Consider the following 16,245-nt stretch of genomic DNA (forward strand, 5'->3'; position numbering starts at 1 on the left):
CAGCCATCTTGCCAAAGTGGCCTTGGAGGCAACTTGGCCTTTAAATTTTCCAAAGAAATTCACGAATAGATGATAAGTCATCCTATATGCAGAGGAGCGGTCTAAGTAGATTTTCAGAGACCTACCCACATCTAGTAGGTTCCAATCAAATTCCCAATCTGGCTTAGACGGACCAATAAAGGAAGGAAGAAAAATAGGATGGTTGATAGCCTTGGAGGAGATGACTTTTGGAAAAAAGGAAGGTTTAGGGAACATAACCACTTTTTCCGGATACAATTTTGTAAAGTCAGGAGACGAAGAAAGGGCCTGGAGTACCCCTATTCTCTTAGCTGAAGTGATTGCCACTAAAAACATGGTCTTCAGGGACAGATTCTTCAACAAAGCTTTTTCCAAAGGTTCAAAAGGCTGAGTACACAGAGATTTCAAAACCAAAGACAAATACCAAGAGGGAAAATAGATTTTCTTAGGAGGCTTTAAAATTAGGAGCCCAATTTTTTACCAAAAAATGACTTAGAGCAGAAACTTGGACTTTGAGGGTAGACAGACTAAAACCCTGATCAAGACCATCTTGTAAAAAATGAAGGATAGTATCAGTAGAAGGAGAGGATCTTATGCAACGATTAGAAATGCACCAGTGAAGAAATCTCGTCCAAATCTTCAAGTATATAGAAGAGGTAGAGCTCCTGGGAGAACTTAATAGTAATCGAAACCTCTCTTTCTTAATACCCTGATTATGCAGAATTAGCCTTGCAGCAGCCAAGCTGTCAATTTGAACATGTTTAAAATTCCCACCGGAATCCCCTCGTTTTCCAGAAGATCCGGTGTTACCGGAAGAATCCAGTACTTAAAAGCCATTTTCTTCAAAACCGAGAACCAGCTGCGGTTCGGCCAGTATGGCATTATGGCTAGAAGACGTGCTTGATCTGATGTCACTTTTTGCAGAATTCTCGGGATTAGACTTACTGGGGGGAAAATGTAAGCAAGGGGAAACTCCCATTGGATCGAAAGACCATCCATTATAAGAGGCCTGTCTACCTTGAAGAGGAAGGCAAACAAACTCACTTTTGCATTGGATCTTCTTGCCATAAGGTCTATGACTGGAAGACCGAATCTCTCCACCAGCTGAGCGAAAATCTCTTAATTGAGAGACCACTCGTTCTGGGCCCATTTTGATCTGCTCAAATCGTCTGCTACCACGTTGTCTATACCCCAAATGGGAATGGCTGAAATGTCGTCCAGCTGACTTTGAGCCCAGGACATAATCCGTGAGCAAAGGAGATACAATTTCTTTACTCTTGTACCGCCTTGTTTGTTTCGGTAGGAGACAAGAGTCTGATTGTCCGACTGGATTTTTACCGCTTTCCCCACAATGAAAACTTTGAACTGTTGAAGAGCGTAGAGTACTGCTAACAACTCCTTGAAATTTGAAGATTCCTTTGTTTCCTTTTTTGACCAAACACCTTGTCTTAAGTGGTACAAGAGGTGAGATCCCCAACCTGTGTTGAGGCGTCTGTTGAAAACACGATCCAAGATTTTTGACGAAGTGACAGGCCTTCTGAAAATAATTTTTCCTCCAGCCATCAAGAGATTTTTTCTTTTGTACGATCTGATATGCACATTATTGCATCCAAGTCTTCTTCCTTCTTTGACCATTGGACAAGAATTTCCCACTGTAAAGGCCTTGATTCTGCTCTGGCCCATTTTACTTCCGGGATTGTAGAGGTCAGATGACCTAAAAGCTGCATGGCTTTCCTCACCGAACATTCTGACAACTGAAGAAGTTTCTTTATCAAAATCTTGATCTTTTTCCTTTTTCCTCTTGTCAGATGAATCGACAGCGTGTCTGACTTGATCAAAAAACTTAGAAACAGGATAGACGTTGTAGGGGTAAGGTGTGAGTTTTCTAGGTTTATAATCCAACCATGTTCTTCCAGGATTTCTAGTGTATAGGCCACATCTGATTCTAGAGCGCTTCTTGAATCTGCTTTTATCAACCAGTCGTCCAAGTATGGTACTACTGTGATTCCTTGCAACCTTAAAAGAGCCGTGACCGGTGTGAGGACCTTTGTAAAAATCCTGGGTGCCGAAGCTAGCCCGAATGGAAGGGCTCTGAATTGGAAATGATGGATAGTTTCCCCTTTCCTTACAGCAAACCTTAGGTATTTTCTTGAGCTCACATCCATAGGAACATGCAGATATGCATCAGTGGCGTCTCTAGGATTAATTTTTAGGGGGGGCACATGGTGGGCCAGGGACAAAAGTACGGGGGCACATTTAACCCCGCCCTCGCCGCAGTTTGACCCCGCCCCTGCCACATGTTAAGCTCCGCCCCCATCACAATGTGTTTTTTTTTTTTATAATCCCTGGTGGAGGATTCATTATTTTCCACCAGGGATTATTAAAAATATAGTGCCATAGTTGCCAACATTTGAGAAATTGGGACATTCAGCGCTCCCTGTACAGTGCTGCTCTCTGTATAATACATGGCTGTGTGTATAATATCCTGGGACAGTCAGTGCTCCCTGTATAGTGTTGCTCTCTGTATAATACATGGCTGTGTGTATAATATCCTGGGACAGTCAGTGCTCCCTGTATAGTGCTGCTCTCTGTAAATACAGATCTGTTTGTGTATAATATCCCAAGACAGAGAGTAGCACTATACAGGGAACAATGATTGTCCCAGGATATTATAGAGACACAGACCTGTATTATACAGAGAACAGCACTATAGTATTATACAGATAGCTGAGCATATACCCCATGTCCCAATCTCTAGACTACAAGTACCTGTCAACAGCAGCTCCCAGATGCGTGTAACAGGGCTAAAGTGTGCGGCAGCTCACACAGATGATTCAGCGGTAAAGCGCACTCGCTAGCAGAGACAAACTGGAAAGCAGCCCTGGAAAAAAAAATGGATGCCATTCCTACAGGTCAATATATATACACACACACACACACACATATATATATATATATATATATATATATATATATATATATATATATATATATATATATATATATATAGTACAGTGAGCACACAAGCTCACTGACATGCGCAAATAGGCTCACTGACAGACAAAAAACTCTCTGACTCGCACACAGGCTTACTACAGACAAACTCACTTGTATAAACACAAGGCTCACTACAAAGAAGTTCAGGGACACACACATGCTCAATAAATAGAAGCTCACTGACACACACAAGCAGTACCATCTTAACAGTGTTAAGGGCAAAGCAGTGCACTGGGCCCTTCCTACACAACAACTCACAGGAATAAAAATTGTAATTATAGACTGCTGAATACATACACACAGTACACAAATACGAACACCGAGAAACTTCTAAATACGCACACACAGACGTTGCTGAATGCACACAGGCTGATTTTTACACTTACACACAGACTGCTGAATCCAACACACACACAGCTGGGTCCATACTGAGTCCATACACACACACACACACACAGACATACAGACTGCTGAGTCCATACACACACAGACTGCTGAGTCCATATACACACAGACTGCTGAGTCCATATACACACAGACAGACACACAGACTGCTGAGTCCATACACACACAGACTGCTGAGCAGGGCTACCATCAGAAATTTTAGGGCCCCTAACACAGCTCAAGATCTGGGCCTCCAGGGCCAGCCCCGAGCTGCCCACAAGGATGAAGGGTGTATGTGTGTATAGTGGATGTAGAATGTGTGTCATGGATGCAGTGTGTATAGTGGATGTAGAATGTGTGTAGTGGATGCGGTATGTGTGTCATGGATGCAGTGTGTATAGTGGATGCAGATTGTACGTTTTGTGTAATGTATGTAATGTTTGTATGCATGCATTAGATGCAGAGTGTGTGTGTAGTGAATGTAGGTGTATATAGTGAATGCAGAGTGTGTTTTTGTAGTGGATGTAGTGTGCATAGTAAATGTAGTGTGTATAGAGCATGTAGTGTGTTTGTAGTGAATGTAGTGTGTTTGTAGTGAGTGCAACGTGTGTAAAGTGAATGTAGTGTGTGTGTGTGTAGTGCAGAGTGTGTTTAGTAAATGTAGTGTGTAGTGAGTGCAACATGTGTATAGTGAATGTAGTGTGTGTGTGTGTGTAGTGCAAAGTGTGTTTAGTGAATGTAGTGTGTGTGTTTGTGTATGTGTAGTGCAAAGTGTGTATAGTGAATGTAGTGTGTGTGTGTGTGTGTGTAGTGCAGAGTGTGTTTAGTGAATGTAGTGTTTGTAGTGAGTGCAGAGTGTGTTTACTGAATGTAGTGTGAGTATGTGTAGTGCAGAGTGTGTTTAGTGAATGTAGTGTGTGTGTGTAGTGCATAGTGTGTTTAGTGAATGTAGTGTGTGTGTGTAGTGCAGAGTGTGTTTAGTGAATATAGTGTGTATGTAGTGCAGAGTGTGTTTAGTGAATGTAGTGTGTGTAGTGCAGAGTGTGTACTTGTAAGGATGCAGTGTGTGTGTGTAAAATAGGGGGGAGGGGAGTATTTTTTTTTTATTTATTTGTGTATATTTAAATCCCCCCCCCCCCCCTCCCTGGTTCTTACTGTGCCAGGGAGGGGGGAGATCGCATTCCCTGGTGGTCCGATGGCATGGTGGAGCGAGCCAGCCGCGTTACATTGAAGAGGGGGCCCAGCAGCTCACACTGTCTTCCTTTCCAGCTCCTCTCTGACTGCTGCTGGGCCCCCTCTTCAATGTACAGGTAGCAAGGGGCCCTCTGTGCACATATATATAGCAAAAATTATATATAAGTGCACATAAGGAATGTGGGGCCCGGACTGCCAGAGTAGTTCGGGCCCCCCAGGACCACTGGGCCCATGACAACCGTTATGGTTGTTATGCCCTGATGGCGGTCCTGCTGCTGAGTCCATACACACACAGAGTGCTGAGTCCATACACACACACACAAACACACAGACTGCTGAGTCCATACACACACAGACACACAGACTGCTGAGTCCATACACACACAGACACAAAGACACACAGGCTGCCGAGTCCATACACACACACACAGACACACAGACTGCTGAGTCCATAAACACACACAGACACACAGACTGCTGAGTCCATACACACACAGACACACAGACTGCTGAGTCCATACACACACAGACACACAGACACACAGACTGCTGAGTCCATACACACACAGACTGCTGAGTCCATACACACACACAGACACAGACTGATGAGTCCATACACACACAGGCACAGACTGCTGAGTCCATACAAACACAGACACACAGACTGCTGAGTCCATACACACACAGACTGCTGAGTCCATACACACACACACAGACACACAGACTGCTGAGTCCATACACACACAGACACACAGACTGCTGAGTCCATACACACACAGACACACAGACTGCTGAGTCCATACACACACAGACTGCTGAGTCCATACACACACAGACTGCTGAGTCCATACACACACAGACTGCTGAGTCCATACACACACAGACTGCTGAGTCCATACACACACAGACTGCTGAGTCCATACACACACAGACTGCTGAGTCCATACACACACAGACTGCTGAGTCCATACACACACAGACTGCTGAGTCCATACACACACACAGACACAGATACAGACACAGACACAGACAGCTGAGTCCATACACACACAGACTGCTGAGCAGAGGCGGCTCTAGACTTTATGAGGCCTTAGGCGTAACTCAAACATGAGGCCCCACTAACAAAAAAGTGTTACATATACACATTGATGCACAGTTTACCTGTGTATGTGCCTAAGAGTGTGTCTGACAGAGAGTATCCTTGTGTGTGAGAATGTATGTCTCTGTGAGCATGTTTGCGTTTTTGTCTGAGACTGAAGTGTGTTGTGTGTAAGGCGGGTGATGGTGTGAGGGGGGTGAGGGTGAGAGGGAGAGCGGGGTGAGGGTGAGAGGGTGAGAGGGAGAGCGGGGTGAGGGTGAGAGGGTGAGAGGGAGAGCGGGGTGAGGGTGAGAGGGAGAGAGGGAGAGCGGGGTGAGGGTGAGAGGGAGAGAGGGAGAGCGGGGTGAGGGTGAGAGGGAGAGCGGGGTGAGGGTGAGAGGGAGAGCGGGGTGAGGGTGAGAGGGAGAGCGGGGTGAGGGTGAGAGGGAGAGCGGGGTGAGGGTGAGAGGGAGAGCGGGGTGAGGGTGAGAGGGAGAGCGGGGTGAGGGTGAGAGGGAGAGCGGGGTGAGGGTGAGAGGGAGAGCGGGGTGAGGGTGAGAGGGAGAGCGGGGTGATGGTGAGAGGGAGAGCGGGGTGATGGTGAGAGGGAGAGCGGGGTGATGGTGAGAGGGAGAGCGGGGTGATGGTGAGAGGGAGAGGGGGGGTGATGGTGAGAGGGAGAGGGGGGGTGATGGTGAGAGGGAGAGGGGAGGTGATGGTGAGAGGGAGAGGGGGGGTGATGGTGAGAGGGAGAGGGGGGGTGATGGTGAGAGGGAGAGGGGGGGTGATGGTGAGAGGGAGAGGGGGGTGATGGTGAGAGGGAGAGGGGGGTGATGGTGAGAGGGAGAGGGGGGTGATGGTGAGAGGGAGAGGGGGGGTGATGGTGAGAGGGAGAGGGGGGGTGATGGTGAGAGGGAGAGGGGGGGTGATGGTGAGAGGGAGAGGGGGGGTGATGGTGAGAGGGAGAGGGGGGGTGATGGTGAGAGGGAGAGGGGGGGTGATGGTGAGAGGGAGAGGGGGGGTGATGGTGAGAGGGAGAGGGGGGGTGATGGTGAGAGGGAGAGGGGGGGTGATGGTGAGAGGGAGAGGGGGGGTGATGGTGAGAGGGAGAGGGGGGGTGATGGTGAGAGGGAGAGGGGGGGTGATGGTGAGAGGGAGAGGGGGGTGATGGTGAGAGGGAGAGGGGGGGTGATGGTGAGAGGGAGAGGGGGGGTGATGGTGAGAGGGAGAGGGGGGGTGATGGTGAGAGGGGGGTGATGGTGAGAGGGGGGTGATGGTGAGAGGGGGGTGATGGTGAGAGGGGGGTGATGGTGAGAGGGGGTGATGGTGAGAGGGGGGTGATGGTGAGAGGGAGAGGGGGGGTGATGGTGAGAGGGAGAGCGGGGTGATGGTGAGAGGGAGAGCGGGGTGATGGTGAGAGGGAGAGCGGGGTGATGGTGAGAGGGAGAGCGGGGTGATGGTGAGAGGGAGAGCGGGGTGATGGTGAGAGGGAGAGCGGGGTGATGGTGAGAGGGAGAGGGGGGGTGATGGTGAGAGGGAGAGGGAGAGGGGGGGTGATGGTGAGAGGGAGAGGGGGGGTGATGGTGAGAGGGAGAGGGGGGGTGATGGTGAGAGGGAGAGGGGGGGTGATGGTGAGAGGGAGAGGGGGGGTGATGGTGAGAGGGAGAGGGGGGGTGATGGTGAGAGGGGGGTGATGGTGAGAGGGAGAGGGGGGGTGAGGGTGAGAGGGAGAGGGGGGGTGAGGGTGAGAGGGAGAGGGGGGGGTGAGGGTGAGAGGGAGAGGGGGGTGAGGGTGAGAGGGAGAGGGGGGTTGATGTGAGAGTGAGTTGATGTGAGAGTGAGGGGGGGTTGATGTGAGAGTGAGGGGGGGTTGATGTGAGAGTGAGGGGGGGTTGATGTGAGAGTGAGAGGGGGTTGATGTGAGAGTGAGGGGGGGTTGATGTGAGAGTGAGAGGGGGTTGATGTGAGAGTGAGAGGGGTGATGTGAGAGTGAGGGGGGGTGATGTGAGAGTGAGGGGGGGTGATGTGAGAGTGAGGGGGGGGTGATGTGAGAGTGAGGGGGGGTGATGTGAGAGTGAGGGGGGGTGATGTGAGAGTGAGGGGGGGTGATGTGAGAGTGAGGGGGGGTGATGTGAGAGTGAGGGGGGGTGATGTGAGAGTGAGGGGGTGATGTGAGAGTGAGGGGGTGATGTGAGAGTGAGGGGGGGTGATGTGAGAGTGAGGGGGGGTGATGTGAGAGTGAGGGGGGTGATGTGAGAGTGAGGGGGGTGATGTGAGAGTGAGGGGGTGATGTGAGAGTGAGGGGGGTGATGTGAGAGTGAGGGGGGTGATGTGAGAGAGGGGGGGTGATGTGAGAGTGAGGGGGGGTGATGTGAGAGTTAGGGGGGGTGATGTGAGAGTGAGGGGGGGTGATGTGAGAGTGAGGGGGGGTGATGTGAGAGTGAGGGGGGGTGATGTGAGAGTGAGGGGGGGTGATGTGAGAGTGAGGGGGGTGATGTGAGAGTGAGGGGGGTGATGTGAGAGTGAGGGGGGTGATGTGAGAGTGAGGGGGGTGATGTGAGAGTGAGGGGGGTGATGTGAGAGTGAGGGGGTGATGTGAGAGTGAGGGGGGTGATGTGAGAGTGAGGGGGGTGATGTGAGAGTGAGGGGGGGTGATGTGAGAGTGAGGGGGGGTGATGTGAGAGTGGGGGGGGTGATGTGAGAGTGAGGGGGGGTGATGTGAGAGTGAGGGGGGGTGATGTGAGAGTGAGGGGGGTGATGTGAGAGTGAGGGGGGTGATGTGAGAGTGAGGGGGGTGATGTGAGAGTGAGGGGGGTGATGTGAGAGTGAGGGGGGTGATGTGAGAGTGAGGGGGGTGATGTGAGAGTGAGGGGGGTGATGTGAGAGTGAGGGGGGTGATGTGAGAGTGAGGGGGGTGATGTGAGAGTGAGGGGGGTGATGTGAGAGTGAGGGGGGTGATGTGAGAGTGAGGGGGGTGATGTGAGAGTGAGGGGGGTGATGTGAGAGTGAGGGGGGTGATGTGAGAAGGAGGGGGGTGATGTGAGAAGGAGGGGGGTGATGTGATGTGAGAAGGAGGGGGGTGATGTGATGTGAGAAGGAGGGGGGTGATGTGATGTGAGAAGGAGGGGGGTGATGTGATGTGAGAAGGAGGGGGGTGATGTGATGTGAGAAGGAGGGGGGTGATGTGATGTGAGAAGGAGGGGGGTGATGTGATGTGAGAAGGAGGGGGGTGATGTGATGTGAGAAGGAGGGGGGTGATGTGATGTGAGAAGGAGGGGGGTGATGTGATGTGAGAAGGAGGGGTTGATGGTGAGGGTGGTGAGGGGGTGAGGCTGAGGGGGGTGAGGCTGAGGGGGGTGAGGCTGAGGGGGGTGAGGCTGAGGGGGGTGAGGCTGAGGGGGGTGAGGCTGAGGGGGGTGAGGCTGAGGGGGGGTGAGGCTGAGGGGGGTGAGGCTGAGGGGGGTGAGGCTGAGGGGGGTGAGGCTGAGGGGGGTGAGGCTGAGGGGGTGAGGCTGAGGGGGTGAGGGGTGAGGGGGTGAGGGGTGAGGGGGTGAGGGGTGAGGGGGTGAGGCTGAGGGGGTGAGGGGTGAGGCTGAGGGGGTGAGGGGTGAGGCAGAGGGGGTGAGGGGTGAGGCAGAGGGGGTGAGGGGTGAGGCAGAGGGGGTGAGGGGTGAGGCAGAGGGGGTGAGGGGTGAGGCTGAGGGGGGTGAGAGGTGAGGCTGAGGGGGGTGAGTGGTGAGGCTGAGGGGGGTGAGTGGTGAGGCTGAGGGGGGTGAGGGGTGAGGCTGAGGGGGGTGAGGGGTGAGGCTGAGGGGGGTGAGGGGTGAGGCTGAGGGGGGGTGGGGGTGAGGCTGAGGGGGATGATGCTGAGGATGGTGAGGGGGTTATGGTGAGGTGGTGATGCTGAGGGTGGTGAGGGAGGGTGATGCTGAGGGAGGTTGATGCTGAGGGTGGTGAGGAAGGTTGATGCTGAGGGTGGTGGGGTGGTGAGGCTGAGGGTGCTGAGGCTTAGGGTGGTGGGGGGTGCTGAGGCTGAGGGTGGTGGGGGGTGCTGAGGCTGGTGGGGTGGTGAGGCTGAGGGTGGTGAGGCTGAGGGTGGTGAGGGGGTGAGGCTGAGGGTGGTGGGGAGGGTGGTGAGGCTGAGGGTATTGGGGAGGGTGGGGAGGCTGAGGGTGGTGTGGGGTGCTGAGGCTAAGGGTGGTGTGGGGTGCTGAGGCTGAGGGGTGTGGGGTGCTGAGGGTGATGGGGAGGGTGGTGAGGCTGAAGGTGGTGGGGAGGGTGGTGAGGCTGAAGTTGGTAGGGAGGCTGAGGGTGGTGAGGCTGAGGGTGGTGGGGCTGAGGGTGGTGGGGAGGGTGAGGAGGGAGGGTGGTGAGGCTGGCTGAGGGTGGTAGGGAGGCTGAGTCCATACATACAGACACACAAACTTCCTCACTAGCAAGCAGGCAGACAGACAAACACACACACAGACACAAGCACATTAAGCCTACCTGTCACTGGAGGCTGTTGCTGGGGGTCAGCCATCTTCCATGCTTTCCAGCAGCAGCATGGGCTGCTGCTTAACGGCGGGGGCGGGGCTTGTGTGCGGGAGGCGGGGCTTCATTTGGGGCGGGGCCTGTGCCTGGGAGCCTGTCAGTGCTCCCTCCGGCCCCAGACAGCACCTGACCCAGCGCTCCAGCTGCTCTGCCCTGCATTCACTCGGGCTGTAACAGGCTGTTACAGCCCGAGGGAATATAATTTAAACACATAGCCAGTAGGTTGCTGGCATTTGGGGGGGCCCAAGGGGGGGGCACAGCATGATGTAGGGGGGGCCATGGCCCCCTCTGACCCCCCCCCTAGCGACGCCACTGATAGGCATCCTTTAGATCCAAAGTAGCCATGAAATCTCCTTTCCGGAAGGATATGAGTGACAGACGCTATAGTCTCCATTCTGAAGTGTTGGTAAGGGATGAGCTTGTTCAGGGTTTTTAGATCTAAGATTGGACGAAAAGACATGTCCGGTTTTGGTACTAGGAACAAACGGGAGTATACCCCTTGAAAAACTTGGGAATTTGGAACCCTTTCCACAACACCTTTTCTTAATAGGGAGACAGTGGCAGAAAAAAAGGCTTGTTTTTTTAATTTCGACGGGTAGGAGGAGACAAGGAACTTGGCCTTGGAACATCTAAGAATTTTATTTGCTATCCATTTTATTTGCTATCCATTTTATTTTGCACCAGATTTAAAATCCATGGATTTGTAGTTGTCTCCCTCCATCTGTGAATAAAACCTTGCAACCTTCCGCCCACTCTGATGGCGTCAGAAACGTTTGTTTCTGTCAGACTTATTGTCTTTTTGTGTGTCAAATCTTGGATTTTTCCTTTGTTGACGAAAAAACCTGGATTTTTTTGGAAACCCCCTACGGTGTCTGAATTGGAAATTTTTGCACCTGGGTTTCCAGGAATATTTTCGGTCTTGAGGCAAGGCCTTCTTGGTTTCCGACATCTGTCGGATTAACTCTTCTAGAGGAGAACCAAAATGTTTTTCTTCTCCAAGGGAATTTCACATAATGCAGATTTTGATGCAGTGTCTGCTGTCCAGGCCTTTAGCCACAGTGCCCTTCGTGCTACAGATGTCAAACCCATGACTCGAGCCGAAAGCTTAATCACCTCCGTGACAATATCCATAAGGTACTCATTAGACAACCTTAAATTTTGGAACAGGAGGGACAGGCCTTTGTCTTGGTTATCACCCAGACCTTCTTCCAAAGAATTAAGTCAAAGATTCTGAGCTCTTACCACTGAAACCCCGGCTAATGCTGCCTTAGCCTGAAAACCTGCAGCCTGATAAGCCCTTCTGCTGGAAGCCCTCTTATCCATAGGGTCTTTCAGACCAGAAACTTCCCCAATAGGTAAGGTAGTTTTTTTGGATAGTTGCGCCACTTGTACATTAACTACCTGTAGTTCTTCCCATTTATCTTCCTCCTGTATTTTAACAATACCTTTTAAAATGTCTGGAGATAAAAGCCCTTTTCTCCGGGTTCTTCCATTCTCTGAAAATTAAATCTAGCATTTTTTGTTGTACTGGAAATACTTTACTCTTGGTTTTGTTTACCGTTTCATCAGCAAGGATCACATTAACCTCTTTCATAAATTTTCTCAACTCATCATGAGGAAACCCCACCTCATTATCAGAAGAGTCGCTAGAGGATTCTGAATATGAGAAGTAACATTCCCCCGAAGAGAGTTCTGAACTAGATGGTGTTCTCTTCCTTTTAGCTTTTTGTTTAGTAGCTTTTATAGGAGAAGTATGAGCTGGTTCTTTAACCCCTTAAGGACCAAACTTCTGGAATAAAAGGGAATCATGACATGTCACACATGTCATGTGTCCTTAAGGGGTTAAAAGACTCAAACGTCTGGGCCAAATTATCCTGAAACCAAGACAAAAAGGATTTCATCTCTTGTTGCTTGGATTTTTCTAGCGTCAAAGAAGAGCAAATATTACAGATTTTCCTTTTAAACCCATCTGGTAAAGGAGTGGAGCATTCACTACAACAGAGATGTTTAGTCTTGGAACTGGCTTTTTTAGAAGCAGGAGTAGGTACTCTTTATCCATATTGTCAGTAGAAACAGGACTAGACATATCTGCAATACACAATCAAATAAACCAAATTTGTAATTTAAACAAATAAAAACAGAGTGTTTTAAAGATTAGAAACCTAAAGGATCATACCTCTAAAACCTCTGACCCGTGTGGGGGGGATGGTGACACGGGAGAACTTCACTGCCTAGCATCCATGCTGACAGGAAGATCTGCACAGTATAAATAGGCAGAATCCATTTGAAACTGGCGCCATTTCGGGGAGTTCAGACCACGCATGCGCGATAGCGCTGTCGGAACTCCGGTGGAACGCATAACCACCCGGGCGTGCGTTCCACCGCTGTGTGCATGCATCTCCCACAGACAGTGATTTGCTGTCACAAGAGACCGCCTCCCTGCTTAGCCGGTGACCGCACGCGGCATAAAAGCAGGCTTACATACCTGCTCCGTAAGACTGCAGGATGTTTTCCTGGCCATTCAGCTCTCCACCCGGGAGGCTATCAGACCGGATCCCCCTGGCAGCAACCCATGTGCCTCACCATCCATATCCAGATGCAGTCCGTTCCTGTTGGAACAAGAAAGAGAACTGATGTCCTAGGGCTGATGGGGTCTCTTATACCTAGTAAGGGGAGGAACTTTTTATGTTAATTTATTTCAGATGCTTTTCCCGAGGGAAGAGTACATCCCTATTGTACTGCCACCATATGTCAGGAAAAACAATCCGTTTTCCTGGCACTGGAGGTTCCCTCTCCCTCCCACCCCCCAATCCCCAGTTGATGAAGGGGTGAAAACCCCTTCAGTCACTTACCTGAGGCAGCGACGGTGTCCCTCGTCGCTGCCTCCTCCTCCGCGCCGCTCCTCCTACTGTCTCTATCGGCTGGTGGGTGAGAATGATCCCGCCCACCGGCCGAGGAGACCTAATGCATTAACGCTCCCAATAGGAAAGCATTGAAAAAGATTTTCAATGCTTTCCTATAAGGAAATGAGCAACGCTGGAGGTCCTCACACAGCGTGAGGACGTCCAGCGACGCTCTAGCACAGATAATCTGTGCTATGAGTCAGGAAGTGACCTCTAGTGGCTGTCTAGTAGACAGCCACTAGAGGTGGAGTTAACCCTGCAAGGTAATTATTGCAGTTTATAAAAAAACTGCAATAATTACACTTGCAGGGTTAAGAGTAGTGGGACTTGGCACCCAGACCACTCCAATGGGCAGAAGTGGTCTGGGTGCCTGGAGTGTCCCTTTAAGTTTAAACTCCTTAGAGGGGAATGATGGGGGGAGGGGGGGGGCAGGCACCTAAATGGCTATTTTAACATTACAATGTCAGGTATACGTGTTTGTTGTCCTGATAATACAGGGGTACTCCTAAATGGCAAATAATTGAGCAGTGAGATTGCAGGGGTGTGATCTATGCCCTAAAACTGCTTTATTAAACAAAAGTTGCTTTGATGGCTATAGTATCCCTTTAAGGGCAATATATAATTTTACATTTCCTAACAGTTAAAAACAAATGGTGTGTATAGACATCATTATGAGAAAATGACCTGTTTCCAACAGTTTTTGCATTTCTGCTGGTTTACCTTTCGGTACAACATGATATGCATCTTTTGCAAAACAAGTTAAATTAAAAGAGCACTCCAAACATCGTTACCACTACAAAGTCTTCCCTCCCCCCCAACCATTTCAGAACAGTTTAACTTCTTACCTAGGGGCTGCTGGCAGTGCTGGGTGCCACTCCATCTCCTCTACCTCAGTCAGGGACCCAGAAGCTCTGTGTCTTAAAGGAAAACTCCAGTGCAGGTACCCTCTCCCTCCCACCTCGCATCCCAGGTAGCTGAAGGGGTGAAAACCCCTTCAGGTCACTTACCTGAGACCCCGCCGATGTCCCTCGGCGGTGGTTTCAAGTCGGCGTTGCTCCTCCTAGTGATTCCGTCAGCCGGTGGGCGAGACTGATCCCGCCCGCCGGCTGAGGAAAACGAATGCGCATGCGCGGCAATGCCGCGCACGTGCATTAGGTCTCCCCATAGGAAAGCATTGAAAAAGATTTTCAATGCTTTCCTATATGGAATTGAGCGACGCTGGAGGTCCTCACACAGCGTAAGGACGTCCAGTGACGCTCTAGCAAAGAAAATATTTGCTTTGAGTCAGGAAGCGCCCTCTAGTGGCTGTCTATTAGACAGCCACTAGGGGTGGAGTTAACCCTGCAAGGTAATTACTGCAGTTTATAAAAAACTGCAATAATTACACTTGCAGGGTTAAGAGTAGTGGGAGTTGGCACCCAGACCACACCAATGGGCAGAAGTGGTCTGGGTGCCTGGAGTGTCCCTTTAACTAAACCAGGTGGTGAAGAGTTTATCTCACTGGCCGAGAGTTCCTGGCTCTCCAGCGGTAGAAGTGCAGTTGCACATGGCAGACTCAACCCATTCTAAAACAATTTAACTACTTGCAATGGGAGGGAAGGGGCACCAGGGCCCTTCCAGCACTATTATCACTATGATGGCTGTAATGTTTATTTAAAGTAAAATTGAAGCATTTTTTAACAGACCTGCAGCAGATACTCCAACCTGTAGAAAAACTTATGTAAGTTTGTGCTGTCATCAGTGATTGGATCTCCCATTTCTTTAAATTCTTTGCCTAATTCCGATACAGCATCTTCAATAAAAAAACAAAAAACAAATATTATACTAAAATATTACAATACCCAACATCATTTATCCATACTTAACATAACTTTATTTTCCAGATCAATAACAATGCTAGCATTAATTAATGGATAGCTCCTCCCATCACAGCAAAAAGGATAGGACACAGAACTCAGAAATATGTATACATGGGACCGTCCACTTCCTATCACACAGCTTTTGCTTGTGGTTGTACTCTCTGCAAGGTCCTAATGTCTTGAGCATAGAGCATGCGCTTCTAATAATATACTTTTGTTGTGCTATGCTTTATGGGGATAGTTCCCTGTTGTAACAAAGTTGAGATAGGACTCAATAATTGGGACTGTCTTGCCAAAATCAGGGAGGTTGGGAGGCCTGACCTAGCTCTGCAACCTTAACTGGACACTAAGCACCAGAACCACTAAAGCTTAATATAGTGGTTCTGGTGCAAAGGTGTCCCTGCATTCATTTTCTGAGAAAATACACTGTTTACATTATTCATGGGGACACCTCTAATGGTTGTTACTCAAGTAGATAGGAGAAGTGCTTCCTGTTGTGATTCTTCAATATTTGCATTAATTTCTGCATTTTCATGCTCTGCATAAAGATGCAGAGCAGTCCTTATAGAAGTGCATTGAGCTGGTGCTAATATTAGGAGATGTTGATCAGCCCAGCACATCAATTGGCATGCATACATTGGTCTTCTGAAATGAGAAAATCAAAGCAGGTATATAATGCCACAATGATATGCCAAGGCAATATCAAAAACTGCAGGATTGGTAACATATCAAGTTGCTCCTAAAAGGGACACTATAGGCACCTACACCATTTCCTATTAATAAAGTGGACTGGGGACCATGTACCCCTCCCCCTCCCAATTTAATCCCTGCAGTTTAAAATATTGCTGGTCTGCAGAATGCAATGTTTTCATTGTAGGGTTTAAATGCCTGTAGTGGCTAATACTCAGACAGCTACTAGTCTGCCTTTTCAATCAGGTGGTCTAAAAGAGACCATGTGATAGGCACAGCACTGTGCTACCACGTTTGCTCACTAGCTTTCCAATGCTTTCCCTAAGAAACCATTGGATTGACTGAAAACATCGATCAGACAAGGAGGTGGAACGGCACCAAAAAGACCAACCTTGCAAGGGAGAAAAGGGAAGTGTGGATTTTTTATTTTATTTATTTACTTATCCAAGGGACTAGAGTGGTAACCCAATCTAATTGCCTGTCATGACAATCTACATGTCCTGTAACAAAATAATTTTAAATAAAACATTTTGCAAGAGTTTGGAGTCTTTACCCTGAGTGTCTCACCCAGGATCCCTCTCATAGTTTC

At 49.7% G+C, this 16,245-nt stretch overlaps 1 protein-coding gene across 3 annotated transcripts in view; it reads right to left on the bottom strand.

Annotated features, from left to right (window-relative positions):
• Window positions 1-16,245, bottom strand: part of FYCO1 (FYVE and coiled-coil domain autophagy adaptor 1) — a 260,863-nt gene that overhangs the window by 207,017 nt on the left and 37,601 nt on the right. For 2 of the 3 annotated variants that reach the window (XM_063452010.1, XM_063452009.1), the window contains exon 2: window positions 14,793-14,899. The exons of the other annotated variant lie outside the window; for it this stretch is intronic. In XM_063452010.1, coding sequence (XP_063308080.1) covers window positions 14,793-14,899 — 107 coding nt within the window. The remainder of the gene's footprint in view (window positions 1-14,792; window positions 14,900-16,245) is intronic. 3 annotated transcript variants of the gene reach the window in all.

This window comes from Pelobates fuscus, chromosome 4, assembly GCF_036172605.1.
Source record: "Pelobates fuscus isolate aPelFus1 chromosome 4, aPelFus1.pri, whole genome shotgun sequence".
Taxonomy (NCBI): domain Eukaryota; kingdom Metazoa; phylum Chordata; class Amphibia; order Anura; family Pelobatidae; genus Pelobates; species Pelobates fuscus.